Here is an 18,187-nt window from a genome sequence, read left to right as displayed (position 1 = left end):
TATCCTGGGCCTACCCCAGATGGCTTTGGCTCCACCCCTGTTCTGTGGCATTCCATCTTTGCAGTCTGACTTAGAAGTCTGGTAGTTAAATAAGCTGATACAGTCATAAAAAAAAATATTTTTTTAACATACTGCTCAGCTTCCAGGTTCATTCAAATAATCTTGAAGCCTAATTTAGAAATATGACCCTCTGGGCCGGCCCCGTGGCCTAGTGGTTAAGTGTGCGCTCCGCTGCTGGTGGCCCGGGGTTTGGATCCTGAGCGCGCACCGATGCACTGCTTGTCAGGCCATGCTGTGGCGGCATCCCATATAAAGTCGAGAAAGATGGGCACAGATGTTAGCCCAGGGCCAGTCTTCCTCAGCAAAAAGAGGAAGACTGGTGACAGATGTTAGCTCAGGGCTGATCTTCCTCACAAAAAAAAAAAAAAGAAGAAAAAGAAATATGACCCCCAAAATAAATCCACCTGTCTTTATTATAATTTAGCTTATAAATAACCTGAATGACTACCACTTAAAGCACACCTTTATGTAACAGACACTCTGCAGAAGGTTTCATGTAATTACATATATGTATCATACATAGATTACATATATTATCTCATGAGACCATCACGACCACCCTGAGGGTGGTATCATTATCCCAATTTTACAGGTGAAGGAGCTAAGCCTCAGAGATACCCCATGTACTCCAGGGAGAGCCCTTACAGACGAGGGGCAGGGACGATGAGCACCCAGGGCTGTCTGATGGGCCTCGTAACACTTCCTTTCACTCTCAGGGGCCGGAGTGTTGACCTGGAGCCACGGACCTACTTCTGTAGTAACTTTGTTCCTTAGCTCCTTCTGAGGTTCCTAAGTACTCACTGAATATCATTTCTTTCTTGATATTCCTGAATACATAGGTTAGGGACATCCTCCTCATATTCCAAAGTGACAAGGAAGGGGGTGCAAGTGATGACCTGGGTGGTGTCTGAGGGCTGGCACGTCACAAAGGTTGAAGCCAAGGATGAAGCCCCACCCTTGGCCATAATGACATGGACAAAAAGAATCCCATGATAATGTGACAATATCTAAGCACTCTGTTGGCTCTGCTTTTGAAGCATTCAGCTAGCCTGGTTTCTCAGAAGGCCAAATAATTCAGATCAAGCCAAGGCTGATACAGTGAGCCAGATCTGACCATGTGAATCGACGAGGTGACTTACAGTTCACAGGAGCTGTAATTCAGCAAATTCAGCTTGGCAGACATCACTGTCCCTGAGAGAAGTGCTGCTCACACGCCCTCCCTTCCCATCACTCTCAGTGTTTTTCTCACCAACAAGACCTGCCCCACATTAGAATAGAGCTTCACTGACAAACCCAAGTACTCACACTTTTCGTTTCACCATGAAAAGCTCCTGCTTGCTTAGATTGGGTGGGCTGTCTGCAATAAACTATTTCAGAGTTCTTAAGATTTTCAGAGGAATGGAATCTATTACTTCTTACCCTTCCTTCCCTCGATTATGGATGGCTAGTTCTTCACCAATGCCCTCTTCCTCCTTGAAGCTCTCCCAGTCCAATTTGGACTTCTCTAGGGTGCTCATCTTCTGCTTCTTGGCTCCAATTTTCCCCAAAAGGCTGCTCATGCCACTTGATCTTTTTAACCTAGGGAAAGCAAAAACATGAAACATGTAGCACATAAAAACTATAATTTCTTGATTAATGGTTTTTCTGATTGGCATGGGGCTCCCTAGATTCAAGCTATTTATCTTAATGGCAGCCGTGTTCATATCTAGGATACTTCCTGTCTGGTGTGGAGAATACCGTAAGTAGGCCAGCTTTCTAATGCACTTTTCCTGTTTAACATCTCTGACCGCTCTAAGGACCCGGGGAGAGGAAATCCTAAAGACCTCTGTATGCTCTGTATGACACGTCTCTGCTTGCAAGGAGGGAGAAGCGCAGCATGATTCAGACACGGTTTTAGAATCACATGCCTAGGTTCATATTCCAGCTTGAACTGTGTAACTTTAAGCTAGTTACTTAACCACATCTGCTTCAGTTTCCTAATCTACAAAGTGAATACTTACTCAGGGGGCTGTAGTGTATCTTATGTGTAAAGTGCTTAAAACAGCACCTGGCACAGAGTAAAGGTGCAGTAAATGTTAGCCATACTGAATCACCATCATCGTTTGTGCACTAAAGCCCCAGGGAATTCTTTTAAGAGAAAGAGAACCAGATCCCAACACTGACGAGCAAGAAGTCACAATTATCTTAAAAGGACTCCAAGATCAGTTTCCTTTCAACTCCAGTGAGTCAGGGCCCTGGTTTTTCCCAGGAGGTGAACATTCCTTACCCTGTAAGCAGGGAATGTACAGCCTGTGGCCTACTTGCTGGTGATGCTATCATGGACTGTGGGAGAAACCCCATATGCCCAAGTTCAAGTCTTGGCAGGTCAAATGCTTCTAGTCAATGTTAAATGTACGAAATAAAACAGGAAAAACAGAATACAGCTAGTTAGTAAGAAGGTGATATTAGGGGAAGGAACTATGGAAGGAACATGGCTTTTGGTCTCTTTATGAAACTAAAACAAGTTATATACTAGCATGTAGGAAACTGGAAGTTATCTTCTGCTTTACTGGGATATGCAAGAAAATTAAAACATTTAAAAACTTTACGAGCTAACATCACAAGGCCTACTGATAACATTGATAATAATACCTTTCACTTGCCTAGAATGCTAATTCTTCAAGTGCTTTCATAACCATTTTCTCATCTTATTCTACCATGGCCTGTGAAAGAGGACCACTGAGTCTCAGAGTTGGAGGAGCCTTTGAGATGATCTAGTGTCTTACTAACCATTTTGAAACCCCACCTCCCTGCAGCACAATGCTGGTGAAGGACAGCTCACGACCTCCGCCCCGGAGTGAGCTGACAGGCCAGTGTCCACACTGAACACAAGACTCTTGGGGCTGAACAACTGCCCTCCATACTCTCATTCCACTCATGTTGGTCGAGAGGATGTTAGCTTCCCTGTTGTGGTTGTATCCCACAACATGCTATTAGCTTAAGATCAACTCAGAATAGGCCGGGCAGGTATCATCATTTTCATTTTGAGTTGGACAAATAAAGTTCAGAGAGGTTAAATGATACAACAAAGGCCAAACTAATAGAAAATGCAGATCGAGGACAAAGCAAGGTCTTTCTGACTCCCAGTGTGGTATACTGTGCTGTCTCTTCTCTAAGGTGAGCACTTACTTGAGATATTTTCTGACAGTAATTTTACTTCCCAATTTGCCTAAGAATTTTCTAAACAGCTCTTTATGAGTTTTCAATTCACATTTTCTAAAAATTATTTTCCAGATAACTCAATCTCTACAACAATCTCTCCATCAACACAAACACAGAAACACACACACACACACACACACACACAGACTGTATGTTACCAGGAGTAGAGCATGAGTAGGGATACAGAAACTTAATACGTCTCAAATCTTTTCACTTCTCACTTGCCTCACTGCCACTGCCCTGGTTATTATTATTATATTCTCTCACCTGGATGATTCAACAGCCTCTTCACTGGTCTCCCTGACTTCTGTTTTGTCCCACTCTCACTCACCTGCTCCATCCTGTCATCTAGTCTACATGCTGTCAATAGAATAAATTTTCTAAAACACAAAGCTTATCATTCTTTCTGCTTAAATGTCTCTTCCTTGACTCCTTATTGCTCTTACAATAAAGTCTAAACTCCTTAATGTGCAAAGTTCTTCCTAAGCTTCTCTCGCCACATCTACCCTTGCAATCTATGCTCCAACCATAGAGTCCTGAAGCTGCATTTCGCCTCTACCTGCCTCCCTCCCATTCATCTGGTCTTGTCTCAGCTGAGAAACCACCTCCTCGGGGCCGGCCCGGCGGTGCAGTGGTTAAGTGCGCACGCTCTGCTTCGGTGGCCTGGGGTTTGCAGGTTTGGATCCCGGGTGCACACCAACACACCACTTGTCAAGCCATGCTGTGGCGGCTTCCCATATAAAGTAGAGGAAAATGGGCACGGATGTTAGCCCAGGGCCAATCTTCCTCGGCAAAAAGAGGAGGATTGGCACTGGATGTTAGCTGAGGGCTGATCTTCCTCACAAAAAAACAAAAAACAAAAAACCACCTCCTCCAGGAAGCCCTCCCGGACCCTTCTCCCAATCTCTGGATTAGATACCTCCTGGTGGTGTTTCCATTGCACCCAGTTCTTTTTCTATTATAGCACTGATCCTTTACACAGCAGATGCTTGAGGACTCTAATTTCAGCTGCCGCCCCACTGGTCAGTTCTGAGCAAGCTCAGAGTCATTGCAGACAACATCCTACCAAAGGCACATACCTGGAGACTTTCCATTTCTGGCTGCAGGGCCTCATTTGACCCTGCCTACATGTCACAAGCACTGCCTGGACATGTGGTGGAGTTCATGCCATTAGGGCCTTGTCGGGGACAGGAGCTGGTGGCTACAAGGCCCAGCCACCTGTCCTTACACAGGCATTCTAGGAGGTACAGGTTTCCCCTGCTATCCAAAACTAGAGGGTTCCTATGAACTCTTTCATAAGCTGAACTGGTGTAAAGTGAAGAAGCAGTTACCTTAGGACACATCTTGCTAATGAACGCACAAAATAAATCGAGATGCTCACAGACAGTTCAAAGCTATGGTGGCTTGATGCTGAGTGTAGTCCCGGGGAAAGAGCTTGGTGGTGCCACTCTCGCTGCTTGGAGTGTGCGCTGCCTCTATGACGGTTCGAAGCAAAACAAATGCTGAACACTATTTTCATAAAAGTGAAAATCCTCTTTGGATTGCTTTTGGTTAGCAAAAATAGGTACTAATGTAGGCTTTTCGTAAAAGCAAAATGGTGTAAAGCGAACTTTTGAAAAGTGGGGGAAATTTGTACTCTGAATGCTTCTCAGTTCTGGTGGCATTGAGCCCTCGTGGCCTCGGAAATGCACTCTTGTATTGGCTTTTCCTCCTTCCCTGTCTCACTCTCCCCACCTCCTCACTCCTGCTTCCTAGGATGACTTCCCAAGTAAACTACCTCCAGTCAAAGCCTTAACTCAGGTTCTGCTTTGAGGGGAATCTAAGTAAGATGTTTAGGAGAAACATGATTTTCCCTGTGCATCCTCTCTCTTTGCGGATACTTAAGTTCTGGGTCTCCAAATCTCTATAGCACATGGATATAGTTCTGCAAGCAGCTGAAAGCTCGATAAAGTCAACAAAGTCACCTGGATCCTAGAACCAATTAGTGGGAGAGAATCAGATCTTTGTAGAATAAAAAGCGTTCGGAACACTTTTAAATTGGGGAATTCTAAGGGGAATAATTTCCACTCCTATGCGCCAATCTCTCTCAACAAGCTCTCAACAACCGAGGGCTTCCCATTTTATCTGGGCACCACCACAGGCTTTGTACACAATCTCTCCCCCTTAGCCTACACTTCCGACGGTTTCCCAGATTATACGATCTTTTCAACAAATCACTCTGAGAAGTCTATGAGAAAATGATTTTTCGCTGTATAGCAGTGAAGAGGGTTCCAGAAAAGGAAGAAAGCCATAATCCCCCTTTGCCTTGTTCACCGTTAAACATCAGCAAAATGTCACCTGTGCTATTATGCTTTAGGGGAAAGCTTCTAGGTCTGCCTCACTGGATCATTAACATGGTAGGATTTCCTAATCTGATAGTCTCAAAAGCAAAATTACCTGTCTTTTATTTGAGGCTAAATCAAAGTGAAAGACACATTTAGAGTAACAGCCAAAACATGCAGAGGCTCATCATAACCGAAAGACTGGCACTTTCTTCCTGGAACCTGGCATGTGGGGTCTCTGCAGGCTTTTCAGCTCTCACATTAGCTCTCTCACCTTGACATTGGGCTTTATCTTGGCATAATCCTGGTGTCATACCATTGCAGCTTTCAGGATGGCAGATTTCCCATGACCTTGGCCCTATCTCTGCTGTTAAGGTTCATCAATCAGGTTTTCAGGAAAGCTGAGGCAGGCCAGAAAGAATCAGATTCTGGGCAGGGGCTGCTGGCTCTCTATGCTGTGAAAGAACATTGCCGAGAGAGCACTGCAGCGGTATGTCTCCCCCTCTAAGAACTGTGCTAACTAGGAGGGAGTAAATCAGCACTGATTTTCCATAGGCATTTGGCAGCTGTGTACACTGGAAAACTGTGGAAAGGGGGAGGTCAGAATTCCCTTGGAGACCTCTTCTGCTGTCAGCAGGAACCAGTGCAGTTTCAGACACCAGATCAACAGAACCACTGACTTCTCTTTGTTCTGGATCCTAAACCACAAGGGCAAGGTACTACTAGAAACTTGACTTTGATAGACCACCCCTGCCCGCAGCCATGGATTTTCTGGTCTTGGTTCTAAAGTGTGGTGAGCTGCGTCACAGAAGACCACAGTACGTCATTCAAGAGAATCCTCATCCACCTGCTGCAAGTCAAAGTTCAAAGAAATGCACCATGCATCTGCTCACTCACAGATTACATCCAGAATGTTATACTCAGACATGCCCAGAATATTGTTGCCAAGATGTTTCCAACGTAACAATGACATTTCAACCACCTCCTCCTGAATGTCATGCTACTCTATTGACCTTACTACCATAAGTTTGATGTAAAAACTAATCCTCGGGCCGGCCCCATGGCTTGGCGGTTAAGTGCATGCGCTCCACTGCTGGCAGCCCAGGTTTGGATCCCGGGCGCGCACTGACGCACCGCTTCCCTGGCCATGCTGAGGCTGTGTCCCACATACAGCAACTAGAAAGATGTGCAGCTGTCACATACAACTATCAACTGGGGCTTTGGGGGAAAAAATAAATAAATAAAATTATTAAAAAAACCCAAAAAACAAAAAACTAATGCTGTCCAAGGAACGTGGCCTTTGCTCTAACTAGCTGGCTTCCATGCTATAAGAGAGCATGGCTGAGTGCAGTAGGCATATCGGTGCAAGAGACTCTTACCAAGCTTTTCCTTCTTTCGTATTCTGTCCAGTTATCCATCAATCAGCAATTATCTTCAATTCCCTTCCCACCGCACCTAGCCCAAAGACCTATCCCAACACCAGACACCAACCAAGACCTCACACAAAAGATTCAGAAACTAGGAAAAGCTCAGGCCAAACAGGTACAATGACAGTGGTCTTTTTCCTTCCTGAATTCAAAGTTTACAATAATTTGCTAGAACTTACTCTGCTTCCCTTTAGCCCCAGAAATTTAAGTTTAACAAAATTCATTGCAACTAAATGATAAACTCCACCCTGTTGAGTCTGTCACAAAGACATGATAGTAACTTTTCTTTGCTTCAGCCCCATGAGCATGGACTCAGATTCACTTGTAGCAAAAGCACTCCTCTATCTGGCCACCCTCAGTGATGCTCTGGATCCTCCCGTTTATTTATAAGAGATACTAAAAAGGAGCTGGGAAAATAACTTCTTAAGTGGAAAAAGAAAGGAAGACAGGACACAACTGGTTATGAAGGAAAAGTGGGAAGATCTTTCCCCATGATCTTCAAAGTCAGCCTCAGGCACACAGCCATCCCACAGAATAGAATTTTAGCTTTGGGAATGAATTTAGAGCCATTCATTCATTTTACTCATCCAACAGAGATTACTGAGAAATTACTATATACCAGACGTCGTGCTTAGAATTGGGGACACATAAATATACATAAGGCATAATCTTTGGCTCCAAGAAGAAAATCTAATAGAGGAGATCATCTTACAGGCAAATTATAACCACATACTATGAGGGCACAAAAGAGGGAGCAGCTGAGAGGCTGTTTAATCCAACCTCCTTATTTTAGAGATGAGTTAACTAAAATCCAAGAAGGTTAAGAAAACTGCTCAAGTTCACAGTGGGAGACTTGGGACTAGTACTCAGTGTTTTTGACACCCACCCTGTTTTCTCTACCTTGCTGATGTTAGAGTTGGGGATAGATAACCTCTGGGGGCCCTTTCATGCCCCAATTTCTATCATTGCTAATTTTGGGAGGGTATTCTTATTTTCCCTGTTGTCCTGGCCCTCATCTTACTCACTCTTGACTCACCCACAGTGTAGGACAAAGCCTTGCCATGGTATGTGATCATATCACTACATGTTTAACGAACTAAATCTCCGTGATTTGACAATAGGCTTATTCAAATGAATTTTTTCTCATAACAAAAAGATACAACATTACACTTGAACTGACAGGCCAGAAAAGGTAGCTCCAAAACTGGACCAGCAAGGATAGGGTCAACACACGTGCACGGAAGCACTACTGACCTTTACTTAGAACATGAACATACAGAGCCTGGCTCAAGTTTATGCCTTCCATCTCATAACTTGTATAACCACTAAAATGCAAATTATTTGGAACAAAGATTCTTTGGCAGAGATATGTAGTTTCCTTAGTATATGTCATCTGTTTACAAGGCAGTAATGGACTTGTTTGTAGCTCTCACATGAACTATTTTCCAGAGCCACACAAGGGTCTGGAACTAGCATGGTACTCCCTAAGAAATGGGAAGAAAGTTTATGATGATAATTCTTCAGTGAGAGCTGTCTGCTTGGAACTGCTGTTCTCTTTCAAATCTTTTCTGGATTTTGCTGAAATCTGTAAGGATGAAAAGTAAAGCCCCAATCCCTGGGCCAGTTTCACTCCCAACCTGTATAAATCTCTAAGTAATCTCCTCAAAGCGCAAGCCCAGACCACTCAAGGAAATAGACTGGAAACCAGTGGCATATTAGGGAGAGACTTTAAATCCCATTCACTTCCCAATATTGATTGTACTGACAGTATTCCATGGGACATTGGGCTTAGGAAAGTGGAAAACTAGAAGTAAGACAAGAAGTTCCAAATGATCTTAAACATTTTGTGGCTTGAAAAATTTTCAGTACTCTTAAATCTATTACTGACATTGATACAGTGCCAGCAAAAAAAAAAAAAAGGTGGGATCTATCAGCAAAAGGTGAAAATAAAAGCTGGCAAATAGCAGCAGCTTCACAGTTTTTATACAAATAGAAAATGATTTGCTACTCAGTTTTACTGCTCTTATGCCCATCCTAGAATGAAGAGCACTTAAGTTTGTCTGATTTGATTTCAGCTGCTCTACATCTTTATAACATGTCTATAAAACATACCTGATTATTCTGGTGGCAAAAGTCCTGAATTCTAATCTCTTCTGAAACAATATGTTACAGAAAGCCCTTTCCAATTCTTCCTTCCAGATCTGTTAAACATAGAGGTCTGTTTGCCCTGCTCTGGCCTCTCAGCTGATGCTAGAAAGACTAATTATTCTAGCTGACTTGGTTCTATTTAAATGGACAGCTCTTCCTATAGAAGACACATCATCCATTCATCATCAGTAAGACAAACTGTTCTCCCCAAAGCAGTAGATGTCCTCTAAGCGCACAGTCTCCTGGTCTCTGTTGTGCTCAAGGGCATTCATTTCGAGACAAGTAACTGAGGTTAGGGGCTCTCAAGTGACATTGAAATGGACCTTTTCTCTGGGACAAGCTAATTGATCTGCTGGGCAGTATGTTTATTAGCATCATATGCCAAGAGAAAGTTAATGTTCCTCTTCTCTGTGAAGAATAGTTCTCTACTGGTCTATTGTTCTGCTGAAACCAGCCAGCTCAGTGGGCTTGGATCCCTTGCCACAAAGGGTAATTGTTTTTCATTGTTGTTTGTTTTTATTAATCTGCCTAGTCCATGGTCCAGACCTTTCAGAGAGGGTCAAAGTTAGACAAATGTTGGGAAAGAACAGGTCCTTTTCTATGCCCTTCCTTGGTGTACATCAGGCATCTATAATGCTTGATTCGCATATATAATACAGAGAGAAATGTTGCATGAAGATTCAAAAGGATTTGTATTACCAGTCGGGCGTGTAAGCTGTAAGGCATGTGAGCATTCATTTCACTCCTGCTTCTGAGGGATAGAATATAATGGCACTCAGCACAAGAACTCCGGTATGGTCTGGTGAAAAATCTTCCCCAACTTTCTAGTTTGAAAAATGGCAAACTGACGGAAAAGTTGAAAGCAGGAAATAACTATTATCTGAATATTTTTCACTTAGATCCACCAATTATCAACATTTTGCCACACTTGCTTTCTCTCTCTATATATAAATATAAATTTTTTTTAGGGGGCAGGGTGTGGATCCATTTTTAAATAATTTGCAGAATTCATGCCACTTCACTTCTAAATACTTTGGCATGTGTCCCCTAGGGACATTCTCCTACATAAACACAACATATTATACCTAAGAAATTTAACACTGATATAATGATGCAACCTAATTTAAAGTCCATATTCAAATTTCCATCAGTGCCTCCCCAAATGGCCTTGACAGTTGTTCTCCATTCCCTCCCATCAGGCACCATATCTGAAGTTTCCTTAGTCTCCTTTAATCTTTTAATCCAGCACAGTCTCCTGCCTTTTGTTTTGTTTTGTTTGTTTGATTATTGGTCTTTGATGTCACTGCCAATTTTTTGAGTCCAGGTTGGTTGTCTTATAGAACATTGCTCGTTTAGGATTTGTCTGTTTCCTATGCCAAATATGCCACATAGATGTGGCTGGGTACTTCTTACTGCACCATCACATAGTGATGGGCACACAGTGTCAGGTCAGCCCAGGACTCATGATGCTAAGTGTGGTCCCTTGGGTAAGATGGTGACTGCCAGACTTCTCATTTGTAAAGGTACATTCTCTCCTCTGTAATTAATTTGTAATTAATGTGTAACATGTAGGAAAATACTCTCAGGAAGTTCAGGAAGTTTTGACTGCTTCTTATTTCTGATGCCTAACTCTATAATGCCCTGGCCATGTCTAAGGAGAGACTGGGGTGAATGGATAGTAAAGGATCCTATTTGAAGGACAAATATTCAGAAAATCCTGAAGGGATCATACAGCTCTGGCTGTAAGAAAGTCTCTAAAAAGTGAAAGAGCGGTAACTAGAGAAAAGGCCAAGGGTTATGAGATCATCAGCAGAGTCCTAGATTGGACGGGCCAATGGCAAGTACCGAGGTCTCTGGCCAACGCTGAAGTATTCACCTAGATATCTGAATACTCTTCTCAAGGGCCTGGTGGCCTGGTATGCATAAGGGTTAAGTGACACAAAGTCAGCAGCAAAGAAAAACCCTTCTGGCCCGCCCACTAGACCTCTAGGAAATGATACTTCTGAATTTCCCTTCTCCTTTGTCCCACTCCCATGTGGTTTCATCTCATTCCCTGGGAAAGAGATAATGCCACATCCCTTCCTGTCTCTGCTCCAGCAATATCCTTCCTTACACCATTCCCATGGTGGGAGGATCAGGGCAAAGCAGGGAAGGGCCTCCACCATTTTATAGCAGTTGGGGAGTGAAGAAGGCCTGAGGGCTCTCCAAGGAGGAAATGTTTAGTTATTGAGAATGAGGATTATGCCTGGGGAGGATGCTTTCCCCCCGAGGTGCAAACTGCTGTTGCTTTAATTTGTATGATCAGGCACAGCTGGGAATAAGAATTTACTGACCAACATAAACAGACCATTTACATTTGTGAGACAGAATTTTAAAGGAATTATTAAATACAGATTCTAACAAAGCCCATAATGACATTTTTCTTTATGCAGAACCCTGGGAGCTCAAATGAGAAGGGCAGGGCTTGTTTTCCAGATACTGGTTCCACATGGGCTCCCAACCCATCACAGCCACAGAGGCAAAGAAGAGATGAGGCAGAATCAGGACCTGGCAGCTAACAAGTCAATGACCTCTCGAAAGGAGAGCTTTGTTGGCTTTTTCCAGGGACAGCACTAAGCCAGTGTGGGTCTGCAGACTACCTGCCTGGTTCAAGTGCAGGAGCCATGCTCACCCTGATCACTGCCATCAGGAAAAACGGTTGGGCAAATAGCACATCTCTCCAACTAGCCAACGTGAGAAACAAAGCACAAGGCACAGAAGATAAATGTGCCTCGATTATGGGTTGTCTGGCTAACTGGTGATTAGGGAGTTGGCATGCTTTCTCAAACCTCAGTATTCTGCTTTTTCTTTCAGCTTTCTTTTTCCTCCAGGCAGGTCTCTATCTCGTCATGAAAAGGTCTGAGGATGTCAACATAAAATAAATTTTAAATTCTTGGGCACCTCCTAGGTTGATCTCAGGTTAAAGTTTCAGCATGTGGGGGTATCCTCGGTCAGACCAGAACTATTCCTTTAGTTTTACATCATAAAGACCTCACTGAAAATGAGTCATGCCTGTGCTCCTTTCTAGAAATGGGTAGGCACATTAACCACACGGCTTTAAATGAAAGGCATATGAGTTGGATAGCACACATTTTGCAAAATTACTCCCCCTCCCTCCCAAATTTCTCACTGCTACTAAATAAACATGCTAAATTCCAAATGAGAAGGATATGGACGTTGGACACATCTGTGAGTCCTGACACCTCAACGTTCTGTCTAGAGGGGAATGTGCTTTATGGTCCTTTCATTAGACAAGGCTGACGTGGTAAAAAAGCTCATTTTGCAGCACTTGTCGCTCCTGCTGGGGCCCTGACTCAAAATCCCTCTCATGATGGCATCTGCAACATGGCTCATTCACTCAGTTGCCAGGGTATCTTCTCTGGCCTCCTAGAAACCACAATCCTGCCAACCTCAACAGGCCACTCAACGAGGTTCAGACCCCAACCTGCTCCCCTCCCTGGGGCAGATCCTACCTCTCCTCAAAAAGCCAGGACACACCATCATCAGTACCAGCAGTCTTCCCCTTGTCACAGCACCCCTCACAATCTAGGATTTAATTATCTGCACAAGGGTGATCAAAAGAAGGGGGTTGTTTCAGCCTGTGCCCAAGATGTCACTTTGCTAAGGGAATGCAATGGATTTTAACAAAGAAATATCTGTTCCCACAAAGTTTGGTAGAGAAAGCAGAAAACTTTCTTTTTATTGCACACAGGAAATGGTTTTCATAGATGCTACCCGCAGCTGGGCAATCTGTATAACCACAACATAGTTTCTCTTTAATAAATGGAAGATTTTTACCCATTGCATCACTGACCACCAAAAAGAATTTCCACCCTCCATCTCTAAGGCAAAAAAACCAATAAGTAGACTCTCTTTCCTTAATCTGCCAGCCAGGGGTTGCCAAAGCAGCTTTTTCATTCAGAAATATAGATTGTTCTACAAGGTTCCTGTCACCTGACTCTAGTGCCAAGTGATGGATGAACCTTGAACAAATACAGTTTCTTTGCACTCTGGCGCCCCCTCAGAGCACCTGCTTTTATGACCACGATCCACAATGGGTCATAATGTACATGTATGACTATGGGTCACGGCCAAAAAGTTTGAAAAAGGTGCTTTGGCAATCGCTGGCTGGGAGATGAAGGTCTGCTGAAAAAAAGCTGGCCAACTCTGCCATGCATAGATGGTATGAAGGAATTAAAACAAAACAAAACAAATGTGATCAACTAAACCTGCAAAGGGTGGACTATTCAGTTCTTCGACTTACCCTTGTATATTAACCATTTGCTCTGGGAAATTGGCATCACTCTCTCCCTGCTGTGAGAGCAACGCCTCTGACCCGTGGCTCCTTGCCCTGAAGCCAGCAGAGCAGCCTGTGAGAGTCTGTGCCCCTCTCCCGGGAGGCCAGTGGCTTCATGATGCCCTTCTGGTCACTGTGAGGCTCAGCTGGTAATTCAGCAAAGACTGCATGAGCGTGTTCATCATTCTCACTGCCCAGTGGAAGGAAGGAGGCTCAGAGCTAGGGGACACTGACAGTCTCCTCTGAATGATACAACTAAACTAAAAAGGGCACGCAACCAACCAACCAACCAAACAACCAAAACCCCCAAATGACCTAGTTGTACTGAGGAAGAGTTTTCCTCTAAGAGTGAAGAAAATGGAGACAATAACCCAAATATATAAGCTACTGAATTTATTTGTATTCTGAAAGAATGCTGGAAAATCTGATGACCAATCATTTCTTATTCTCAACGAATACTTTTAAAAACAGCATTACTGAGATACAATTCACATACTAAAGAATTCACCCAGTTAAAGTATGCAAGTCAATGGTTTTTAGTATATTCAGTAGTGCAGCCATCACCACAATCCAATTTTAGAACATTTTGTCACCCCCTCAAAAAACCCTCATACCGATTAAGTCACTCCCGTTTTACCAGCTCTAGGCAACCACTAATCCACTTTCTGTCTCTAGAGATTTGCCTCTTCTCAGCTAATACTTTGTTAAATCATAAGTTTAAGACTATATTAAAGTTTTCAGAAGCAATATCTCTTAGCTGGTATCTACTACAGCTTCCTACAGGAAATAGATTTAAACTTTCAATTTGTCCTGTATGTTGCTGGTCATATATAAATTTCATAGGGGCCAGGAAAATCAAAAATCTAGACTTCAGACAACAATACTGGAATATTTGAGCACTGCTTGTATCACTAAGTCCCACATGTCAACAATACTATTTTGGAGCTGTGTTTTTAAAGCAGTGGGGTATAGTGGGTTTGCCGTCAGTGTAGAAACCTGCCCCTGCTACTTAATCGTTTTTTTAAACCCTGAGTGAGTTAATTTTTCTCTGAGCCTCAAGTAACCAATTAGTAAAATGAGGATAATAACAACTACCTTGAAGGGTGATGATTAAATGAGATATTCATCAACTTAGCCCTTACTTATTGAGTGCCTTCAGTGTGCCAGACTCCTTGCTGGCCACTGGAGAGAGAGAGACAGATTTCTTACCCTCATTTAATTCATTCACCCAACAGACTGATATGCAAACAAGTAATTACATTGCAGAAAACGGCTACACAGCAAGTGCATAAGAGCGTGAGTTGGGGAAAGCTGCAGAGAGGGAGGTAGAGGTGTCAGAAATTTGAAGGATGAGAAGGAATTTGCCAGGGGGACAAGATGGGCTAGAGAAGTCCAGAAAGAGGTAATGTTTGCAGTGTTTGTGAGTGCACTTAGCACAATGTGTGGCACATAGCAGATAATCAATACTTCCTGTCGTCCCCACTCTTATCGTCTTATGTCCGTGAAAAAATGCTCTCTCTAGAATCCAGAAAGAAATTAAAATCTTGCTGCTGCTAGAGAAAAATCAGTGGATCTGGGACTTTAGGAGTTGCTTGTTCTATCTTTTTTCTGAGGGAGCAAAGTATATTTTAAATTTCGACTCCCGGGGCCGGCCAGGTGGCGCAAGCGGTTAAGTGCGGGCGTTCCGCCGCAGCAGCAGCCTGGGGTTCGCCAGTTCGGATCCCGGGCGCACACCGACGCACCGCTTGTCAAGCCATGCTGTGGCAGTGTCCCATATAAAGTGCAGGAAGATGGGCATGGATGTTAGCCCAGGGCCAGTCTTCCTGACCAAAAAAAAAAAAAGACTCCTTTTTTCCCCACAAATTTTTCATTTTGAAAAATTTCAAAGCAAGATAAGCTGATCTCCTTTAATTTAGAACAGTCCCCCTGCCTGTAGAACGGGCCTAAGACAGCTTAATTAAAACACAAACAAGGGGGCCAGCCCCGTGGCTTAGTGGTTAAGTGCGTGTGCTCCGCTGCTGGCGGCCCGGGTCCGGATCCTGGGCGTGCACCGACACACCGCTTCTCCGGCCATACTGAGGCCGCGTCCCACATACAGCAACTAGAAGGATATGCAACTATGACATACAACTATCTACTGGGACTTTGGGGGAAAAATAAATAAATAAATAAAATTATGAAAAAAAAAAAAACACAAACGGGACAGAATTAAGTGGAATGCTGGATAAATTGTTGCTCTTTTTTTTGTCCATGATAACAGAATTCGCAAAAAAAAACAGGTGATATTTGGATTCATTTCATGTGAAAATGAAGTTGTGGAACAACCAGGTCAGGAGACCTACAGAAAGACTTAGCTGTGTGGCAAATGAGTTCTTTCCCTTGCCATTGGCTACCTCACAGCTGGGCTGCTTCTGTTTGTTTGGTTTTGGGGGGCTAGTTTTAAAGTCATATCCACTACTATGACTTATGAGCCAGAAGCAATGCCTGAGTCCAGTCTTGAAGCTAAAACCAACACTGAAGGGATGTAATTGCAACGATTAGCTAACTCAATACTCAGTCAACTGAACAACTTGTTGTCAGAATCTGCCGTAATTATTCAGATATACAGATCTGCTACAAGCAGCAAGCTGAGCTGCAGCAAAGATGACCACTCCCTCCAGCTGTCACAAACAACCATGTCAACGTAAGAGAATTATGCAGATCCTTGCTCTCTTGTTGAGTGGGAATTGAGCTGGTGTACACAGTGGAAGGGATAAGACGGTGAAAAGGAGCTAGAAAAAGATGCAAAAAGGAACTGGTGCTTCTCACTGCTGGGGGTCTTTGGTGCCTGGTGAGAATCCCAGGGATAAAAAGATCCTAAAAACTTCCAAAGGCAGGGGAAGAATGAGGCCATATACAAAGATTCAAGACTTCCAAATGGCTTCAGACTTCTAGAAGCCTGACCGTGGAGGAATGTCCTCACAGTTCTGAAGGAAAATCATTTTCCATCTATAATGTTATACCCAATAAAACCACTAATAAAAAAGTGAAGGTAGAACAAAGTCATTTTCAGACATGTGAAGTTTCATCTCCCATAAATCATTTCCTCAGGATGTTACTGGAAGATGAGCTCTATCAAATGGAGAAATAAACCTAGAAAGAGGAAGACAAGAGATCCAAGAAACAGGGGAGCTCCGGAAAGAAGCATAAAAGGCAGGCCCAGAACAAAAGCTGCACAGAAAGCCAAGAGAACAAAGAGCCCCGACTGAAGCAGGAGGATGGAAGGCTCCAGAAGGGATGGGGGGAGGGGTAAGTGATGGAAATGACTGATTATACGACATAGTCGACAACAGTATTGAGAGGGATTTTACAGCCCTGTTGGAGAGTCTGGAAGTATTTGTAATAGAAAACCAAGCACACTAACAAATATACATATATATACGTAAAAGGAAATATAAGCCTAGTCTATACCCTGGTTCAGTAGCGAACAATGCTAACAGTGATAATAATGTCATTAAATTGGGAGAACGGAAGGAGAACCGGGAGGCTGAGGGGCAGGGGTGGTACAAGAGTGTTAATTCCTCCTCTTCCAAAACAGGAGTTGGTGCTTCTTAAAAACTAGAATTAACAGGAAGTTAATAAATTAACGTCTAAAATTGATAAATCAAGAAATAACAGTATACTAAACACATTAGTTTAAAATATGAACAAAAAAATAGTAGAAGAACTAGATAAAAGAGTTTAAAGAGGTTGCCTCTGGAAAGCAGAACCCAGGACTGGGTCAGGAGGCTGCATAGTATATTTGGACTTTTCAAACTATGCACCTGGTTGACTTTCATTTGATAACCAATCTGGGTTAATAAATCTTAATGTTCCTTTTAGCAGAAAAAGAAGAGAAAGGGATTCTTCTGAGGAGCCATCAATCTGGCCACATGAGGCTCTTGGTCTTCCTAATTTCGCATGTGTCCCCTTTGACCTCAGCTGTGATTGTCACTTAACATGTTTCTTATTCTTTATTCTCAATACAGACTTTCTACATATATAATCCTTTCCATAACACTGAAGTACCTGAATTAAGCTGTATTTAATAGCGTTCTGTGTGTAGGTCACTTGTTCACTTGTTTTAATTAATATATTGACTCGTTCAAAAGGCCTTTACATTTCTACTATGTGCTAGCATTCACGCTGATGCCAGGGATACAAAGAAACAGCAAGCCTCCTTACTGTTCTTAGGGAGCTGTAGCCCCTGACAGTGCCTGACACATAAGAAGAATGAAATCTTTCTTGCTTCTCCCTAAACACCTTTAATAATATTTTTTAGTGTTTCTCAGTGCTGTCCTTCAGAATCCCCTCTGGTTATTAAAAACGCAAACTCCAGGGCTCATCCCTGACCTCCTGAATCAGAATATCTGGGAGCAGGGCCCTGGGATCTACACTTTACTAGCAGCACACTATGATTTGAAGGCCACTGTTTAAGAGGAAGTTCCTGATGTCTCGCATTGAAGCACATTACCGCATAAGTAATGATCCAAACACTATGGTTTGAAGAGAAACCGAATGGGCTGTCCAAACATTTGGGCAAGGCTATGGACTCAATTTGGGTCACTCAGGCCAAGTCATTAGGCAGTTTTCAAAAACAACGATGGATGTATAGATTTAGGATAGAGGAGAGGCCAGGATGGGGGTGGTTCTGTCTTCTACATCTGGTTCTGAAC

At 43.1% G+C, this 18,187-nt stretch overlaps 1 protein-coding gene across 1 annotated transcript in view; it reads right to left on the bottom strand.

Annotated features, from left to right (window-relative positions):
• Positions 1-18,187, bottom strand: part of CFDP1 (chromatin remodeling protein CFDP1) — a 120,911-nt gene that overhangs the window by 11,372 nt on the left and 91,352 nt on the right. Inside the window, exon 6 of the mRNA XM_004437105.2 lies at positions 1,480-1,638. Coding sequence (XP_004437162.1) covers positions 1,480-1,638 — 159 coding nt within the window. The remainder of the gene's footprint in view (positions 1-1,479; positions 1,639-18,187) is intronic.

Source organism: Ceratotherium simum, chromosome 30 (assembly GCF_057802395.1).
Source record: "Ceratotherium simum simum isolate JZ-2026a chromosome 30, ASM5780239v1, whole genome shotgun sequence".
NCBI lineage: Eukaryota > Metazoa > Chordata > Mammalia > Perissodactyla > Rhinocerotidae > Ceratotherium > Ceratotherium simum.
The sequence above is the reverse complement of the archived record's forward strand: the minus strand, read 5'-3'. Positions and strand labels throughout refer to the sequence as shown.